The sequence below is a fragment of the Schistocerca serialis genome, chromosome 5 (genome assembly GCF_023864345.2).
Source record: "Schistocerca serialis cubense isolate TAMUIC-IGC-003099 chromosome 5, iqSchSeri2.2, whole genome shotgun sequence".
Lineage (NCBI taxonomy): Eukaryota > Metazoa > Arthropoda > Insecta > Orthoptera > Acrididae > Schistocerca > Schistocerca serialis.
Window position 1 is genome coordinate 508135301 of NC_064642.1, and position 19848 is coordinate 508155148.

General features: G+C 41.0%; 1 protein-coding gene across 1 annotated transcript in view; it reads right to left on the bottom strand.

The window, feature by feature from the left end:
• Positions 1 to 19848, bottom strand: part of LOC126481465 (DNA polymerase eta) — a 194741-nt gene that overhangs the window by 66058 nt on the left and 108835 nt on the right. Inside the window, exons 4-6 of the mRNA XM_050105241.1 lie at positions 11766 to 11935; positions 8036 to 8259; positions 5839 to 5962 (exon numbers count right to left, since the gene is read on the bottom strand). Of these exons, the coding sequence (XP_049961198.1) occupies positions 5839 to 5962; positions 8036 to 8259; positions 11766 to 11935 (518 nt within the window). The remainder of the gene's footprint in view (positions 1 to 5838; positions 5963 to 8035; positions 8260 to 11765; positions 11936 to 19848) is intronic.

Here is a 19848-nt window from a genome sequence, read left to right on the forward strand (position 1 = left end):
GGGGTATGGAGACATCATGAATCCACAGACCCTGCACGTCAGCAGGCGACTGTTCAAGCTGGTGGAGACACTGTGAGGTGTGTACAGTTGGAGTGATATGGGACCCCTGATACGTCTAAATATGACTCTGACAGGTGACACACACGTAAGCATCCTGTCTGATCACTTGCAGCCATTCATGTCCATTGTGCATTCCGACGGACTTGGGCAATTCCAACAGGACAATGCGACACCCCACATGTCCAGAACTGCTAAATACAGAGTGGTTCCAGGAACACTCTTCTGAGTTCACACACTTCCACTGGCCACAAAACTCTCCAGACATGAACTTTATTGAGTGTATCTGGGATGTCCCATAACGTGCTGTTCAGAAGAGATCCCCACCCCTTGTACTCTTAAGGATTTATGAACAGCCCTGCATGATTCACAGAGTCAATTCCCTCCTGCACTACTTCAGACATAAGACAAGTCCATGCCATGTCATGTTGTGGCACTTCTGTGTGCTCATGGGAGCCCTACACAATATTAGGCAGGTGTACCAGTTTTTTTGGTTCTTCAGTGTATACTCACAGAAGTTACTGCATGTAATGAGTTGTTATCGAAGATTGATCAAACATTACTGTAGTTACTTATGTGAATAAACAAAGCAACATCACCTGGCACCAGGTTCTGATTGACAAACTTCAGCTGTATAAAGACTCAGTAAACTTAATGCAGTTTGGAGTAAGCTGTCAGCCTAAGAGCTTCAATTGATTTTAATTACTGTATGGGAAAGTCTGTTAGGGTGCTACTCTGATGTAGAGTTATTGGGCAAACGTTAGAAGAAGACTGATTTGATTAAACAATCTCTCATACATTGATGATCCTCCCTCCGATGTTCGGTCATTCCATTGTGCTTAATTAGGTATTTTCACATTTTCTTCTGTTACTATTGCCTGTACTTGAATTTTTTCACTCTTACATACAATCTTTTTCATTTATTTCTACAATCTTTTAAATTGAGCTTTTGACTTTGTCCTATAGTTTTAAATATAACAGCTACAAAAGAGTGACAAATAATCTATACATAATGAAGTATTATGAGACAGCGAAACAGATTGCACTATTTAAAAGTTGCTGAATGTTAAAACTTGTTAGTGAAAGACTTCTTTCCCTTGGAGAGAAGAAAGAAACTTCATAAACAGTTCTCGAATTGATATTGCCAGAAAAGCTGGCGGTGAAGAAAACGATCCAGAGGGCCCGGGCTTTGAAGGAGCCACTGAACTCAAGCGTGTTGTGCTCAGCTGTATGTTGTGGCACTGAGTGGTAAACTTTGTTCGTGACCACGGTTTGGCCTGTAGCAAGGTAGTGTGTGTGTGTGTGTGTGTGTGTGTGTGTGTGTGTGTGTGACATAGGGATGTTGTGTAGGATAGGAGGGTTGCAAAATACCACACTAGGAGGGAGGGACACACACACACACACACACACACACACACACACACACACACACACACACACACACCCACCTTTGGTAGGATGTCTGTCATTTCTGGGCTGGATGATATATAATCAAAGCCCTAGTGAAGGATGTAGTTTAGTTATATGAGCCCAGTACGATATTGGATGAGGGAGGAGGGGATGAAGGTTGTCTCATTTGTGGTTGATTCTTGGGGATGGTGGGAGATAAGGGGTGTTTAAGGATATGGCCCAGAAAGTCTGTTTGGGGGCTAGTAGCAGAAGCACAACTGTTCTCTCCACAAGATATTCTTACAGTGCAACCCTTAATACATGAACCACGTCTCCAAAAGTAAAACCCTTGCTCTCCAGCACCTGGAAGGACATTCCATACATCGTCTCCATGAATTGTCCAACCTGTTGATATCCAACTCCCACCTTGGAGCACAATTACCCATCAAAACCTATCCTACCCACAGTGAACCTCTTTATCAACCCATCATAGTACCCAGATCATGCCTAGCCGACCTTTCAGATTTGCCATATCCTCCAAAACTCCCTCCCAACACACCATGACATCCAAACAACAAACAAACCCAAAACACTGTTGTTAACCATTCCACAAATAATGTCAACACTATACAAGTTTCATTCATATCCAATGGCCTCGCCCAAGTTTAACCATGTTGGACTTCTTGCCTCCAACTTGGCCTCAACATCCTTCCCCAGATCCCTTCCTAAGAACACTAACCTCTTAGCAAAAGAAAGGACAGCCACCCACAACCTCAAAACAGATCCTGACTTAATTATCCTCCTGCAGACAAAAGTTCCACTACTGTTGCTATGAATCACAGTGGCTACCTGGAGGAAGGCTTCTGCCACCAATTATCTAACTACTCCCCCTAAAACTATCCCAGAGTGATCCCACCCAGGAGTTCAACACAATCTCCAACACCTGCTAAAAGCCTTAGGCACATCCAAGAATCTCTTCCCTGAGCCATCTCCATTCTCAACCCAACAACACCCTGCACATCAACGTTACACATACTCCCCAAAATCCACAGATGCAACAATCCTGGATGTCCTATTGTAGCCGATTATTGTGCCCCTATTGAAACAATTTCCACTGTGGTTAACCAATACCTCCAACTAACTGCCTGAAACCTAACCTTTCATATCAAAAATATTAACAATTCCCTTCACTGACACTACACCATTCTCAACCCTTTACCTCTTGGACACCTACTCTACACTATTCATGTAATCTTCCTATATACCACATCCCTCATTCCCATGGCCTTGCTGTTATCAAACAACACGTTTCCTAACATCCTTCAGACTCCAAATGGACTATGTAAACCCTCATACATCTTACCACTACATCATTACCCACAATTACTTCTCTTTTGAGGGAAAGTTATATAAACAAGTAGTTTTACCTGGTACTCCATTTAAAGTGGCTTGTCACTGTTTCGAATATGTCCAGCTTATGTATACAGATCTGCTACTGTGTACTGTGTTTTTGTGATGTAACAAGCATCTGTGAGCGATATATACACTGAAGCACCAAAGAAACTGGTGCAGGTACGTGTATCCAAATATAGGGATATGTAAACAGGCAGACTATGGCACTGCGATCGGAAACACCTATATACGACAAAAAGGGCCTGGCATAGTTGTTAGATTGATTACTGCTGCTACAATGTCAGGTTATCAAGATTTAAATGAGTTTGTATGTAGTGTTATAGTCGGTGCATGAGTGACGGGACACAGCATCTCCGAGGTAGTGATGAAGTGAGGATTTTCCCATATGAGCATTTCATGAATGTACTGATAATATCAGGAATCCAGTAAAACATCAAATCTCCTACTTCGCTGCGGCCGGAAAAAGACCCAGCAAGAACGGGACCAATGATGACTGAAGAGACTCATCACACATAACAGAAGTGCAACCCTTCAGCAAACTGCTGTAGATTTCAATGCTAGGCCATCAACAAGTGTCAGCGTGTGAACCATTCAACGAAACATCATCAATATGGGATTTTGGAGCTGAAGGCCCACTCGTTTACCCTTCATGACTGTGTGTCGCAAAGCTTTACGTCTCACCTGGGCCCGTCGCCACTGACACTGGACTGTTGAAGACTGGAAACATGTTGCCTGCTCAGAGGAGTATCATTTCAAACTTTATCAAGTTGATGGACATGTACAGGTATGGAGACAACCTCATGAATCCATGGACCCTGCATGTCAGCAGGGAACAGTTCAAGATGGTGGAGGTTCTATAATAGTGTGAGGCAAGTGCAATTCGAGTGATACAGGACCACGATATGTCTAGATATGACTCTGAGAGGTGACATGTACATAAGCATCCTGCCTGATCAACTACATCCATTCATGTCCATGGTGCATTCCAACGGACTTGGGCAATTCCAGCAGGACAATGCGACACCCCACATGTCCAGAATTGCTACAGAGTGGCTCCAGGAACACTCTTCTGAGTTTAAAAACTTCTGCTAGCCACCAAACTCCCCAGACGTGAACATTATTGAGCATAGCTGGGATGCCTTGCAACATACTATTCAGAACAGATCTTCAGCCACCTCCCCCCCCCCCCCCTGCTGCCTCCCTCGAAGCCGCTAACTACTCACCGATAACTCCTCTTCCTGCTTCTCTCTCCCCTACACTGCTCCACAACCTGACACACAACCCCTGCCCCACCCTTGACCACCTGCTAAAATGGAATCTTCTAGCAAGTGACCAAACCAACTGGCACAATAAAGGTGTGTGTGTGTGTGTGTGTGTGTGTGTGTGTGTGTGTGATTGTGTGTGTGTGTGTGTGTGTACTCTAGCTTGACAAAGGATTCATTCTGAAACCTAACAAGTTTGTTTGATGCCTTAATCGTGGCACCCAAAACCAACTTACCAACACTATGCTGGCCAATCTGAAGACATCTTGTATTAGGTGAAACATACAGCATGAATAAATACAGCAATATTACGCTTCTTCGAAAATGGCACACTTATATGTAACAAGGGGATTCACATTCCATAAGGAGAGTAGTTTCAGTGCATTTTTCTGAATTTCTGACCAACAGCATTTTCTATAAATGAAAATCCCAACCTAGCCAACTTTCTAAAGCATGATTAGTTTTCAAAATAACTGTTTGTTCTTACACCTGTCTATAAGTAGTTGGATTTCACCCAAAATTGGCAGTTTGCGATTTAAAAGCTCACGAGTAAGACCTGTGCTAGGTGCATTCCCAGTGTTGACTCACACCACTGCTATGCACACTCAGTATGCGACATTGTGCTCAATAAAATCTGCGAAACTCAAGAACTTTTATCTTTAAAAACTTTCGAGTTATTTCTGTAGTTCAAGGTAAGGAATATTTTAATTGGACTGTGTTATGATTAACAAGTGCATGGAAGGTTACTGTCACTGAGACTAGTGATTGTTGGACAAGGTGAATCTAATTATGGACTGAATTACATGAACTACCAAAGTGTAAACCTCTCTAATAAACTACTAAGGGACAGTGTTAAGTGCAAACTGTTACACAATCACTCAATAGAAATCAATTAATTGTATGACTGGATTATAATAAGCTGCCCATAATACATAATAGCATATTTTTGCACATTCTTGCAAGAAAATTAAAATGTACTAGCTCTGGAATTGATCATTATAGTACATTATTGTAATGGTGTAAAAATTTACAACATATGAAGCATGGAGCCCGCAAACTTCTCACACAACTTAATGCACAGTGTTCTAGCATGTGAGACAGGGCAGTGATTAACAATCATTGGTTGGTGCACCAGCCAATCTGAGTGAGATTGTTAGGTATTTTTCCACACTTGTTTAGACAAATGCTGTGCTGGCCCCAAACTCTGCATCAGATATAAAACGTGAGAAATTTTCATTATTTAAATTTTACAAAAAAGGCCTCCTTTTTTGTCCACATCACTTTTTTTGCTGACTTTACAAGGCATCGGCTCATGACAGAAGATGCTGAATCATCATCAGAAAAGTCAGCATACCAATCAAATCACACTGGAGAGTCACCTGACTTGTGAGATGGAGGTCTCTCGGAGCCGCAACCTCAAAACGGAATTCCTTTCTGTTCTCAGTCATTGTCTCTTGCCTCCTGCTCCCTGCCCACATTCCTGGCAAAACTAACCAAACAATTCCCGTAAGAAAATAAACTGATACAGTTTCTTTTTTTCTGAACATGACTATGTTATTTACAAGCCCACACCCCTTTCAAATACTGGCTACCCCTCCGCCAACCAGGTAGATGTACATAAAATAACTGTCAAATCATGAAAAACAGTGGACCCAACACAGACAGAGTAAATAGTAGGAAAGACAGAAAGACGAAACACAAAATCGATGTTACTCACATCAGTTTTTGTAGAGAGTGCCTGGTTGCCTGGAAAATTCTTGCAGCATCCAATTGATTTAGACACGAGACGTGGAGTGACTTGTTCTAGGTCTATACCCCTTGCTATATTGTATAACCAAGTCCTGTAAGGAAGCAAAACATGAAAATGTGATACATATTCGTGTCTTTTAAGGGGAGAGAAGAAATGATACGAAATATATTCACACAATACTCATCTTTTGTGGTCAAAGGTGCAGTCTCAACTACACTAACACATGAAAATTTTGACAATATGAATGAATAATCAAAATAAATCAAATTTTCAAATGAAAATACAAACAGCTGTAACCAGTCACATTATGCCAGTTATAGGTTACTTTACACTATGCAATTAGGAGGATAATACCTCCATCACCAGGTGAATTTATGTCAAATTAAGGCATTGATAAATTGCACGTGTGACTTTCGGCTGACCTGTAGCAAACTGTACACGGTACATAATGTGATGTAAGTACATCTGGAAACGAAGCCAGTGATCATCGACTGACAGTGCCACATATTACTCAAAAGTTAGCCTTATTAACTGACATAAATTCACTGGATGATGGAGAAATAATCCACTGAATTGCATCATGGAGAATACTGTAGTTGGTCTAATGTGTCTAGTTACAGCAACTTGTATTTTCAATTCATATTCGTAATGGTCATGGACAAGCCTAATCTAAAATGTTTGCATTTAAAATCAAATTTTGTTCACATAAAACTTGTGCTGATACAAAGCAGAGATTAAACATATCAATATTCAACACATTGCCACATGTTTTGGAGCCTCTCAAATAATGAAATTTAATTAAACAGGCTTCGATTGTGTAACTGATGTATGAGATATCAAATATATTTATCTGAAAGTACAGCTATTCAAGATAACTAGATAATATCTGTCTGTCAATGAAACACTTAGCCAAAAATGTACTTTTTCTTCTTTTTTGCTCATTTTAGGATAACAGACTTTGCCAAACATTTTTTTTTCTGAGTGAATTCCATTCCTGAAATGAGATTCTAGAATGTATGCATAATACCACACACCCTTCACTGGACTCCACATGTTTCTCAGTTACACAATTATTCCAATATCAGCTACCTAAATCTAGGCTCTTTTATTTAAGAAAGTATGGGTAAGTCAGAAATGAAGTTGTATTTCTTGTGTAGACAAGAAGACTGGAGTACGTGAATGAGCATTTGTTTTTGGAATAAAGCTCCAGGACACTGTGTAACAACAATTCAACAAGTCCTATGATTTCCTTCATGTAGTGGCTACTATTTACAGTACACAGCATTCAGACCAGATGGAATTCCCTATGAGAGTGAATGGTTTCCCAGATAATCATCACACACTTTTGTCCAGTGTAATACTGGATAACAAACAACAGAGGATGCTGCTCACTTTTATCTCAACTCCTGCATACAGTCATTCATTCATCATGTTCCCTAGATCCCATCAAAAGGAGTATTTTTTAGAGATGTGGAACAAGTCAAGGTACACATTAAAAAATATGAGCAACATACAGAAAATTAACAACAATCTCTCCCCATATGACTTAATACTATTTATGTTTCTTCCAGCTAAATATAAACTAGTAAATTAGAAAAAATATGTCACTTTGACAAAAGTTGCTGCTTTCTCAGTTACATTAAATCCTCTACCAGTCATTCAACATTACAAAGACACATGTATACTTGGCTATCAATGGAATTCAAGCTGTAATGAGGCTCACTGGAGAAGAGTTTGTTTACTAATTGCATTCAATGTGGTGTCATGCAACTGCTACTGTTTACAATACACATAAATGATCTAGTGCATAAGGTTGGAAGTTCTGTGAGGTTGTTCACCAACAGTGCTGTTGTAATCCAGAAGACATTGCACAGCACTTACTTGCTGCAGTTATGCCTTGAAAATGGTAGGGTGTGCTCCTGTCAAAATATCAGAGGTCATCGATGACATCACCTGGCTGCAGTCCATAAGTTACCTGAATGATTTGTATCTTGCTTTCCATTTTTGGTAAATTTCACTTCACTGGCTTGTTTACATCACAGTGTTATGAACAATACACACAGATGTAATAAATAGTAATAGTAGTAGTAGTAGTAGTAGTTGTTGTTGTTGTAGCAGTAATAATTTATAATAATAATGATGACAATAAGGAAGGACATCTCACCCCTGCTTCTCATCAAACTTTTCTTGAAGCTTTGAAAGAGAGAACTTTGCAAGATCACTCATAACAGTGCACCCTAAAACTGTAGCTACATAATCGCCAAACTTTCCACCCAAGCTTCGAACTTTCTTGATTGGTAAGGTCTGATACAAGACTGGTACTTGAGACTGTGGTAAAATTGTTTGACGATTGGGTTTGTGAAGCCCACATGCTAATTTTGCAAGTATCTGAAACAATTTCATTACATCAAAACACATCATACAAAAGCAATTATTTGCAAAATACTTATAACCCATGATCAAAGTTGTCTTATTTGATAAAACAACCATAGCACATGGAGAACTAGTTACCAAGACTACATTCGTTTAATGTTATCCAAAATAGGAATAATTAAACTATGACTGTGGCTTAAAGTTCAGTTGTGAATAAACTGCAGATGATTTTTACAGGCACAGTATAATCTTACATTAGTTTCTCGTCACCTCTGGTCTGTTCCAAAAGTATTCTCAAGTTAATCTTTTTCACATCTATTTCAAATATACTTAAAACATTTGAAAGTTTAAGGCTGAAATTACAGTGATGACACACATGGCTCATATTTATAGCTACATATTTATAGCTATATTTTTCACATGTTTATCTGCACTCATTTAAAAATGGCTCTGAGCACTATGGGACTTAACATCTGAGGTCATCAGTCCCCTAGAACTCAGAACTACTTAAACCTAACTAACCTAAGGACATCACACACATCCATGCCTGAGGCAGGATTCGAATCTGCGACCGTAGCGATCGCGCGGTTCCAGACTGAAGCGTCTAGAACTGCTGGGCCACACCGGCCGGCTTGCACTCATTTATATTAACAGATATACACCCATAGAAAACAGATGTACAATACAAAAAGACGGTATAAAGATTTTCAGTCACTATCAATTCAGAAGATCTTCAAAGAAAAAAAGAAAGAATATCTGCATGTGTTAATTTGTGTGTTATTTGCACAAAAATGTAGCTGTAATATTTATGGTAACTGTACTTTTAGCTACACATTCAAATATTTTTAAATAATTAACTTTATAAAATCTTCATAATAGGTTCAAAAAGACCTTAAACTAACATGAGGATGTGTCCCGACTATAAGCAGCACTAAGTAATCTTATTCTGCCCTAATCAACAGAGTACCCAGGCACTTAGGAGGCAAGATGAGCACTAATGGATCAATGTAATTTGCAATGTCAGTACCTAAGCAAAGTACTAGTAAGATTTCAATAAGATTAAGACTTGATTATGGATTCTCAGCTTATCATTATGTAGAATACAACTGTTGGAGAAAGAAAATTTTGATAATTAGAAATAAAAAGTAAACTAAGAATTATGTTTTATTTATGTTTTCTTCCCTAATGATTCAGTACAGGGAAATAATGATGATAACAAAGACAGAAATTTTTAATTCACACATATTACAAACTGATGTCCCCCACTGCATTTTTCTGTCTCAATGTGAAAGCGAATCTTAGAAACTACTGCAGTGATTTTAATATGGTTTTCACTAATAAACAGACTGATTCACATGGAAAGCTTGTGTACATAATTTACAATTATAGTTATGATGGGTGCGTAATATATCTAGTGCTATCTGTTCCATATTTAACTGGCATCTGGAGTGATGCTTTGTGGCAATGACACAAGCTACGAGCTGGTCAGTTACAGAGGAGGCAGTATTTGATAGTAAAAGCGGTAAAGTAAGCAGCCCCCACAACTCCAGACAGCAGAAAAGCATTACAATAATCTATAAAAACCATCATCATCATCATCATCGTCGTCGTCATCTCCCTTTCAAGGATTAGGCCGTTGCCTGTTCTGAACTTACAAACAAACAAAATCATTCCCACCTTTCTTGAGGTCTTCTGATACCTCTTGTGGTTTAGGATCTTCTGAGAAATTGTGAGCTCTGGCACTCTCATGAGATGTTGTCTACAATCTTCATGATATTTCTGAATTTTTTTTAATTCATGTTGAAAACATTTAATTATGTTCTAATATCTTCATTTATAATCATGTTTCTCTTTGCACAGCCCTTCGTCTTCCTTAGCAATCTTATCTCTGCTGTTTGGATTGTATTTTCTTGTTTTCTTTTTTATTCTTTTTTTGTGGTAACTCGTCTTTCACTTCCATAGGATAACAAAGGAAATGCCATAACTTTATGGAATTTCATGATGGTCTATTTATGGACTATAAGGCCCAAAGTTCTGCTACTGTACCACAGACAGCTTTGAATTTTTGTATTTTATCTTCAATAGTAGAGTCAAACTCAAAGCTTATAGACTAAATAAGAGATCTGGGAGACTTGTTCTAAAACTGAATTATCCAAAACAACTTTCAATCTGACTGCATATTTTCCTCAAAATGCCATGGTTTTCGTTTTATTATTAGAAATTGTTAAGCTGTACTTTTTGCATATTTAATTCAGCTGTGTGCTTAGCTTTGGAGGGGCTCTTAATTCTTTTGAATAACAACAACATCATCTGCAAACAAAAGTACATTCTGGAATTTCTCATCATTACCCTAACTCCTTTCTTTACTTTACATTCCCATTTATGAAGAATGAAGTCAATGTAAATATTAAGAAGGGCAGGTGACAGTCTGCACCCTTGTCTAAAATACAGGTTAATAATTATTTCTTCTAATCGGTTTCTACCTGCACTTATTACAATTTGTTTATTTTTGTAAAGACTTTTCACTAACTCTTAAGTGATAAGTATATCCACATTCAGACATAATCTTCCATAGGCTATCATGGTTCATACGGTCAAAAGCCTTCTCAAGGTTGATAAAGGCCATCAAGGTATGCAGAATATCAGAGATCCTATTTTTGAAGAACAAAATGGATTTAGCTCAGTCGTTCACGGACAGACAATGTGTTTGTAATTACAAACATTATAGAAAAACATACTGAATTTAATACAGAAACCCATCTATACAAATCTATTATTAAATGTTATAAATTGAAGTCCTCCACAACAATTTTCTGCCTGTATGTGAAAGCTGATCTCAGAAACTACTGTAGGGATTATACTGCATTTTTCACTAATAGAACAACAGACTCACAATGGTTTGTGTATAAAACTTATAAATATTTTGAGCAAACTGGTTGAACTATGATGAAAAGTCCCCCGTCAATTTTTCTGTCTATATCTGGAGGACCTAATATAAGGCTTTTGATATGGTTTTCACTAACTGACATACTCATTCGCGAGGAAGGTTTGTGTATATAATTTATTACCGCTAAGTCAGATAAGTTGTCTGACCACAGATTCTAGTGCTTCCTGTCAAAAGTCAGGGTGGGTTGCTAGTCTATGCATAAAAATGATTCATCATATACTATACAAAATTTTACGCAATGCAAACAGCTCTCCTTAACTCTCTTGATTTAGAAAGAAACTAACTTTATTTTTTGGCACAAGTGTATCAAATGGTATCTGAGAAACGAAACCAATGAATTTTCGGTAGTAGTAATGGGGAAAATAGCATCTCTAGAATGTTACTGGTAACACTGATGTATATTTGGTCCCACACAAAGAGTCAAAGAGTAATTATTGTTTGAAACACCAATTCAATGTTGAGGATGGGTATGATTGACTGAAAAATTGGAGGTACAATATTTTTTCTTATTTTCACACATTCATAAACTAGGTGCTCTAATGTTCCCTACACCATAAACAACTGCAATAATTACTTTGTTATGGGCAATGCCTGCAGAGCATCTGAATCCAGTCTGTTCAAAAACAGCGGCTCTCATTTCTTCAACAATGACACCACCAACTGCAAGTCTTTCTTCAGCAGGCTCACCAAGTTCTGTTTCATCAAAGCTGGATAACCATGTTGATAAACCATCAACTCTATTATCTGAAACACAATACATTGTAATATAAAAGTATGACTTGGATACTACAAAAGCACAATGAAATAATAACAGCACTACTGATCTGTCCCTAAACCGCCAGTTTTTCTATTAATGATGAATGATAAGAAAGAATGTGTAATATAAACAGTTTCATTTATCATGTCTGCCTAAGTTCCTGAACATCTACAACAGTAATCACTAAATTTGTTATACTTCTCAATTAATGATGATTTTTCTATCTGGTAAACGGTAATTTACTTCTGATTCAGTTAAGTGAACATGATGTTTTTCATTCCATTTGAGAAACAGCTGTTCCCTTTATTTGAACAAAAACAATCAATTACTGACAAAATTATTTAATTGGATAGATAAAAAATCTACTCACCAAGCGGCACCAGAACACATACACAAAAGAAGGTTTAACTGGCAAGCTTTTGGAGCCAGTGGCTCCTTCTTCAGGCAGAAGGGTTGAAGGGGAAGGAAGAGGGGTAAAGGAAATGGTCTGTAGAGGTCTGGGAAAAGGAGTAGATTTCGGGAAAGTCACCCAAAAATATGGATATCTCTGCAATGGGTTAAGTTACAACATTGCAATTGACATAATTGTTTTTAGAAAAGTGTCCTCTACAACATTGTCTATTCAAAAATAACCAGTCAAAATGACCTCCTAAGTTTGGTACCCAAATTTTCAAAAATCCAGTTTTTAGGCCCCAAAATAACAAACAAGGAGTGATTTAAGAGAGTCTATTTTTTTCCTATAGTTAAATATCTTACACTGCTAGCCTCATATAGAGCAAGAACACTTAAAAATGTTTTCTTAATTTTTTATGACTTTTTGAAATTTGAAAATTTTCATTTTTTTAAAGTTTGGGGTTAGTTATCTTAGGTGGGACTGAATATAAAAACATGATTTTTGCACAGTTTGTACACCTATATGATAGCAACATACTGTAAAAATTTCAAAATTGATATCTGACTGTGGACAAAGACATGAATTTTTGAAAATGAGGAGATAATTCACATTACTCTACAACTAATCTTCTGGCTGTTGCCTATTCATGTGTGATATTGGCAGGATATAATCAATTACGATTGAAGTAAGGTACTGAATTATATACAAAAAGTGAAAACATAACTGAAATTAACATTTATATTATTTTAACATACTTAAAGTAAATATTTTCAATTAATACCCTTCAAGATGTGACTGGTCCTAAACCTGGTGGTGAATGTTAAGAAAGGAATAAGACCTCCCAGTTGCTGTGGTAAATTCAAGCACTTAAAGTTTCCTTAAAACATTTTTCAATGGTATCCAAACTTTGTCACAAGTAGATTTCGTGAATGATGTTCTTGGCCCAACAGGGTGGTAAAAATGCACAAAAACATCATTGTTTTCCACACTTATTCTTTCAACCTCTGGGAGCTACCACTGTCCATCATACACACATGCTATTATGTCATTCAACATTAAAGACAGAGATGTAATTTTACTGACACAGTGATCCTCATAAATTTATGATGTTACATAGCATCAAACTAAGTTTTCTGCTATGACAAGGAATTTGTGGAAATGCCTTGTTCCTTTTATTGCTATACAGTTTTCAAATCTGGTTTGAAGTGGTGTTTTCATATGCAGAACCACTTCTTCTTTCTTGCTCAGAAAATAGGTAATGCCTTTAATATTATCCTTACAAAAGACATACATGTCCTGTACAGTGAAAATTTAGTCTATGGTTGGTCTTTGTATGCTGGCTTTACTTACTTCACATTTTGTTGTACCTCCTACTCCATCACTGTTATAACCTTTAATCACTAATAAATTGCATGGATATACCAAAGTAGAAACAATAGCGGGTTACATGTTACTAACTCCGTATCTGTCATTTGACTGCCGTGCCGTAACATGCGGCCGGCGCCGTTCATAGCCAGGTGGCGCTCCCGCGCTTGGCCGAGCTGCGGATTGCCTCTATCGTCGTGTTCGCGTACTGACGTAGCGGCACTTTTAAATCTCGTGGCACTGTCACAACACTTTTCCCCCCTTTGGAAAAAAAAACACTCACTTCCTTGGAGACACGGACAGTGCGGAGACATCCATGGCCTCTTGGGAGGCCCTGAGAAGATCCCGCGGAGAAACACGAGAGTATGGTCGAAAATGTCTAGTATGGAAGCTTGCGCGTGGAACGTGCCTCCTGGACGAGATGATGGGTGAAAACTCCGGAGCAGCATCCATAGGTGTCGTTGACCTGGGAGTGTGCTCCAGCGAGATGGGTCACGGAGAAGGCGGCGTCGCAACTGGGGCCGGTTCCGGCGTACTCGGAAGCGGGAGCAACGTCGGCTGCAGCAACACGCACGGAAGATCAGCAGCAGCGACAGGACTGGCTTCTCGGGCTGGTGGAAGCGAAAGAAAGGGCGGTGGCACCGGCGTGGCCACCACTCGTGGGCGCATCTGGTCGTAATGGCGAACAACCATGCCATCGTCCGTACGTATTTCACAAAGCCGACGGCCGCGAAGAGCCTGGACCACCCCTGGAATCCATTTAGGGCGAGATTCATACCCTAGTGCCCACACGTCGGCGCCCACCGAGTATTTTCCCGCACGAAGGGACACAGTACAAGGCCTGACAGGGTGAAGCAGGTGCAATAGAGTGCGCGGTTGGCGGCCATGCAAGAGTTCAGCAGGGCTGCGATCACCCAGAGGCGTGAAGCGATAAGAACTCAGAAATTGCAACAGAGCATCATCTGTGGAAAAATCACTAAGGAATTTTTTCATCTGACTTTTGAAAGTGCGGACAAGGCGCTCGACCTCCCCATTCTATTGCTGATGGAAGGGTGGTGCTGTAACATGATGAATCCCTTGTCCAGTACAAAAATCACGGAAGGCCTGCGAAGAGAACTGAGGGCCATTGTCCGTGACAATCGTGGATGGAAGACCTTCTAGCGCAAAGATTTTGGACAAAGCCAGCGTCGTCGCCGCAGTGGTGGGCGACGGACATCGAACAACAAACGGAAACTTCGAGAAGGCGTCAATCAACAGTAGCCAATAAGCGCCGAGGAAGGAGCCGGCAGAGTCAGCGTGCACCCGTTCCCATGGCTGCGCCGGATCAGGCCACGGAGAGGGCATTGTACGGGGTGCAGCCAGTTGTTGAGCACACTGACCACACGCAGCGACCATGTGGGCGATGTCCGAATCAATACCGGGCCAATAAACGTGCCTGCGGGCCAGGGACTTAGTCAGAGAAATCCCCCAATGGCCTTCATGCAATAGTTTGAGAACATCTTTGCGAAGAGAGGCTGGTACCACGACCCGTGGAGATGCGCCATCCGTGGCCAGAAGAACAACACCCTCACCAACAGACAGACGAAGGCGTAAGGCATGGTAGTTGCGAAGGGGATCCGATGCCCGGCCCTTGGTCCTGTCCGGCCAACCCCGTTGAACAAAACCGATCACCTGACGCAGGACCGGGTCCCGCGCAGTAGCCGATGCGACCTGCGAACCTGTAAGTGGAAAACCCTCGACCGCATGACGTTCTTCCTCATCAATGTGGAAACAGAGTAGTTCATCTCGATCGAAAACCGAGTTGGGGCCCATCGGCAAACGCGACAACGCGTCAGCGTTGGCGTGCTGGCCTGTGGCGCGATAGTGGATCTCATAGTCAAAACGAGACAAGTATAAGGCCCAATGTTGCAGGCGGTGAGCTGCCTTATCCGGAAGCAATGCCGAGGGGCTGAACAGAGAGACCAGCGGCTTGTGGTCGGTGATGAGGTGAAACTTAGAACCATACAAAAAAACGCTGAACTTTTTTAGAGCATAAATGATAGCGAGCGCCTCCTTTTCGATTTGAGAGTAACGCCGTTGGGCATCGTTGAGGGTCTTGGAAGCGTAGGCGATGGGTCGTTCCGACCCATCCTCATACCGATGGGCGGAACAGCCCCTAGGCCATACTGTGACGCGTCAGTCACCAGAACCAAGTGCTGACCTGGACGGAATGTGGCAAGACAAGGCGCCGACTGCAAATGAGCCTTCAGGCGGACAAAAGCCTGCTCACACTATTCGGACCAACAGAAAGGAACGTTTTTGCGTAACAGCGGATGCAGAGGATAAGCTACCGCCGCCGCGGATGGAATGAATTTGTGATAATAAGCAATCTTGCCTAGAAACGCCTGAAGTTCCTTGACCGTAGACGGCCGGGGTAGAGCGGTAATGGCCGCAACGTGCTGTCGTAAAGGACGTATACCCTCACGGGACAAGTGGAAACCAAGATACACAATGGAGGGTTGGAAGAACTGTGACTTGTCCAGATTGCACTTCAACCCAGCCGAATGCAGAACCCGAAACAGTGAACGCAAATTGCGAAGGTGCTCCTCAGTGGAGGCCCCCGTGACAACAGTGTCATCCAGGTAGTCGATGCAGCCGGGAACGGAAGCCGTGAGCTGTTCCAAAAACCGCTGAAAAATGGCCGGCACACTAGCAACGCCAAATGGCAACCGCTGGTACTGATACAACCCACAAGGAGTGTTGATGACGAGAAATTCCTTGGAAGACGCATCCAACGGCAACTGATGGTATGCCTCCGATAAGTCAAGTTTGGAAAAGAACTGGCCCCCAGCGAGCTTGGTAAATAACTCCTCAGGACGGGGAAGAGGATAAGTGTCAATGAGGCTCTGAGCGTTGACAGTGGCTTTAAAATCACCACACAATCGCAGACTCCCGTTTGGTTTGGAAACCACCACGATTGGCGATGCCCATTCGCTGGAGGTAACAGGAAGGAGAATCCCCGAAGTTGTTAACCTGTCTATCTCAGCGTTGACAGGTGCACGCACCGCCATCGGAATAGGGCATGCCCAGAAAAAGTTAGGCCGAGCTGTAGGTTTAAGAGTAATGTGGGCTTCAAAATCCTTGGCACGACCCAGACCAGCAGAGAACACGGACGAGAATTCAGAACACAATCCATCCAGCTGTTGAGACGAAATATCCTCAGATATGAGGTGCACATCATCATCAATGGAGAAGCCGAATAACTGGAAAGCATCATAACCCAACAGGTTTTCAGTGCCCGCATGATCCACCACATAAAACGTGAGGGGCCTAACAACAGACTTGTAGGCAGTGGAAGCATCAAACTGGCCAACGATAGGAATTTTCTGCTTATTATAAGTTCGTAGATATCGCGTAACTGGAGACAAGGGAGGGGAGTCCAACTCCAAATACGTGCGAGAATTAATGAGAGTTACTGCAGAGCCAGTGTCCACTTGCATGCGAATCCAGAACACTTATTTGTTTGAGAAAGCACACAGTTAACATCCATGTCCGATGCCTCGTCCTCGTCGCCAGGAACTTTAGGGGACTAACACACAGAAGCAATGTGGCCTTTTTTCCGACATGAATTACACGTGGCCCAACGTTTTGGACACGCGGCCCTGTCATGCTGTACGAAACAACATGGACAAGAAGGAAGTGCGGAACGAACCTGCTTCTGTGGTTGCTGTTTTCGCTGCGAGCGTGGCGGCCCAACGCGACGTTGTTGATGCGAGTGAACCGCCGCCACATCGTCGTTCCCCTGTGAAACAGGCAAGTTGTCCGCGTCAAAAGTGGTCTATACGGCGCCTACATCACACCACGCGTCTATTTGCGCACCAGCAGCGTGAGACACTTCAAAAGATTGAGCGATGCTGAGAACTTCCGACAACGACGGGTTTGGCAGTTGTAAGGCACGTTGCCGAACTTCTTTATCAGGAGCAAGCCGTAGAATAGCGTCCCGAACCATTGAATCAGCATAAGACTAATGATGAGTGTCCGTGACAAACTGACATTTCCTACTCAGACCGTGTAGTTCCGCCGCTCAAGCCCGGTAAGATTGATGGGGCTGTTTACGACACCGGTAGAACGCCACGCGGGCGGCCACGATGTGGGTGTTTTTTCGGTAATAGTTAGACAATGAGTCACACATTTCCTGGAAGGACAGAGAGGCAGGTTCCCGCAGAGGGGCTAACTGAGATAGCAGCTGATAGATCCGTGGGGAAATCCAAGATAGAAATAACGACTTACACATAGGAGCGTCGACAACGCCGAAAGCCAAGAAGTGTTGCTGCAAACGCTTCTCATAATCCTTCCAGTCTTCAGCGTCCTCGTCGTAAGGAGGGATTGGAGGCGGAGAAGAGGAAGACAGACGATGAGTAAGCGACGCCGACAACACCTGAATAGCAGCCGTCAGCTGTGTTTGTTGTTCAATGAGCACTTGCAAAAGCTGTTCCATGTCTGCCCCGACACGAACACACAATCCCACAACACAGGAAAAAAAATATCCCATCCTCGTCGCCAACAAGTGTTATAACCTTTAATCACTAATAAATTGTGTGGATATACAAAAGTAGATACAATAGCAGGTTACATGCTACTAACTCCGTATCTGTCACTTGAATGCCGTGCCGTGACATGCGGCTGGTGCCATTCATAGCCAGGTGGCGCTCCCGCGCTCGGCCAAGCTGCGGAGCGCCTCTATCGCCGTGTTTGCGTACTGACGTAGCGGCACTTTTAAATCTCGTGGCACTGTCACAACAATCACATGCATCTTTACCGTGGCAAGATGCAAAAAAGTGCCATTCAACCTCGAACCCAAAGTCTACTTTGTAGTTGCATAGATTTGAAAAATTCTTTTTGTTCTTATAGTGACTACCACTTCCATCTGAAAAGCATATCAGCTTCTCAACCATGGGAAAACTTTCTTTGATTTAATTTATTACATACTTTTGAAACACATGTACAGCCAAAGTGTTGTGCTCCAAGTAGTTGCACTTAGAATGCAAACTGAAGAACTACAAACTTCATCTTTCTCATTTTTAAGGTAGAGAATAAATGATTGCACTGATGCCTGGTTGTTGACCCAGTGGTACCCTTGTTTTGCATCCTGAATCACAAATGTAAAATTTTCTGCAAAATCAGCTAGCATTCTGCATTCAGTTTCAAGAAGTTGTGCTTTTTTGTCCTTCAAAAACTTACTTTGGATTTTAGAAACATAGTGGTGACTTGAGTTTAAGTTATCAATTAAAGATTCCAAGTACTCTTCCTGAGATTTAACCACAATTATCATTTCTGCCCTGTCAGTTGTGACCCACTGTTTGAAGGTAATACTGTCTGGCATTTCCTCATCATATTCGTGAAACAATTCAATAGCAGTTTCCTTACTAGGGCATTTATTACACAAACTCATCATGCAGTCATAACTGTTAGTGTCACAGACCATTAAATCTAGTAACTCTTTGTAGTTAAGATCAGTGAGTTTTGCACCTGCAATCATCAGTTTGACATTTTGATGATATAAACAAACACATACAGAGTGTGTCCCTGAGGATCCAACCAAAATACACCACTTAGGGCAGAGGTCACAAAATTTTGACCTTCCAATTTTGCATTCAGGATGAGAATTTTTGAAAGTTACATAAAGTTCACTTAAATTTTACAGCACTAGTCATTTATGCTTTGTTACTTTAACTCCATTTATAACAACTCTTTTGCTATCTTTGCAATCTGGTCACATTCTACTGTTTTCATCATCTTCAAAAAACTGCTGGATCTTTTTAATTGTTTCTTCACTTATACCTACTCCTTTCTTCTTTCCTAAAACTGGAAGAATGCCTTGCTCTTTCACTAATTTTTGGGTTAGTTTAACCAGACGATGAGAAATGGTGAATTCATGAACTATTTTTTCTCTTGACCATGAGTCAGGCAGCAAACTTAAAATTTAACTTTTTTCTCTTTAGATGTCACTGAACACTTAATTTTTAATTTCTCTATTAAGTTCAAATATTCAGTGTCATATGATGCTGGTGGTAGGTTTTCTTCTTCTTAAGAAATAATGTTGGTATTTGTATTATTAAAGCATGATTCCAAGTCTTTTCTAATTTTGTACGAAATTTGTTG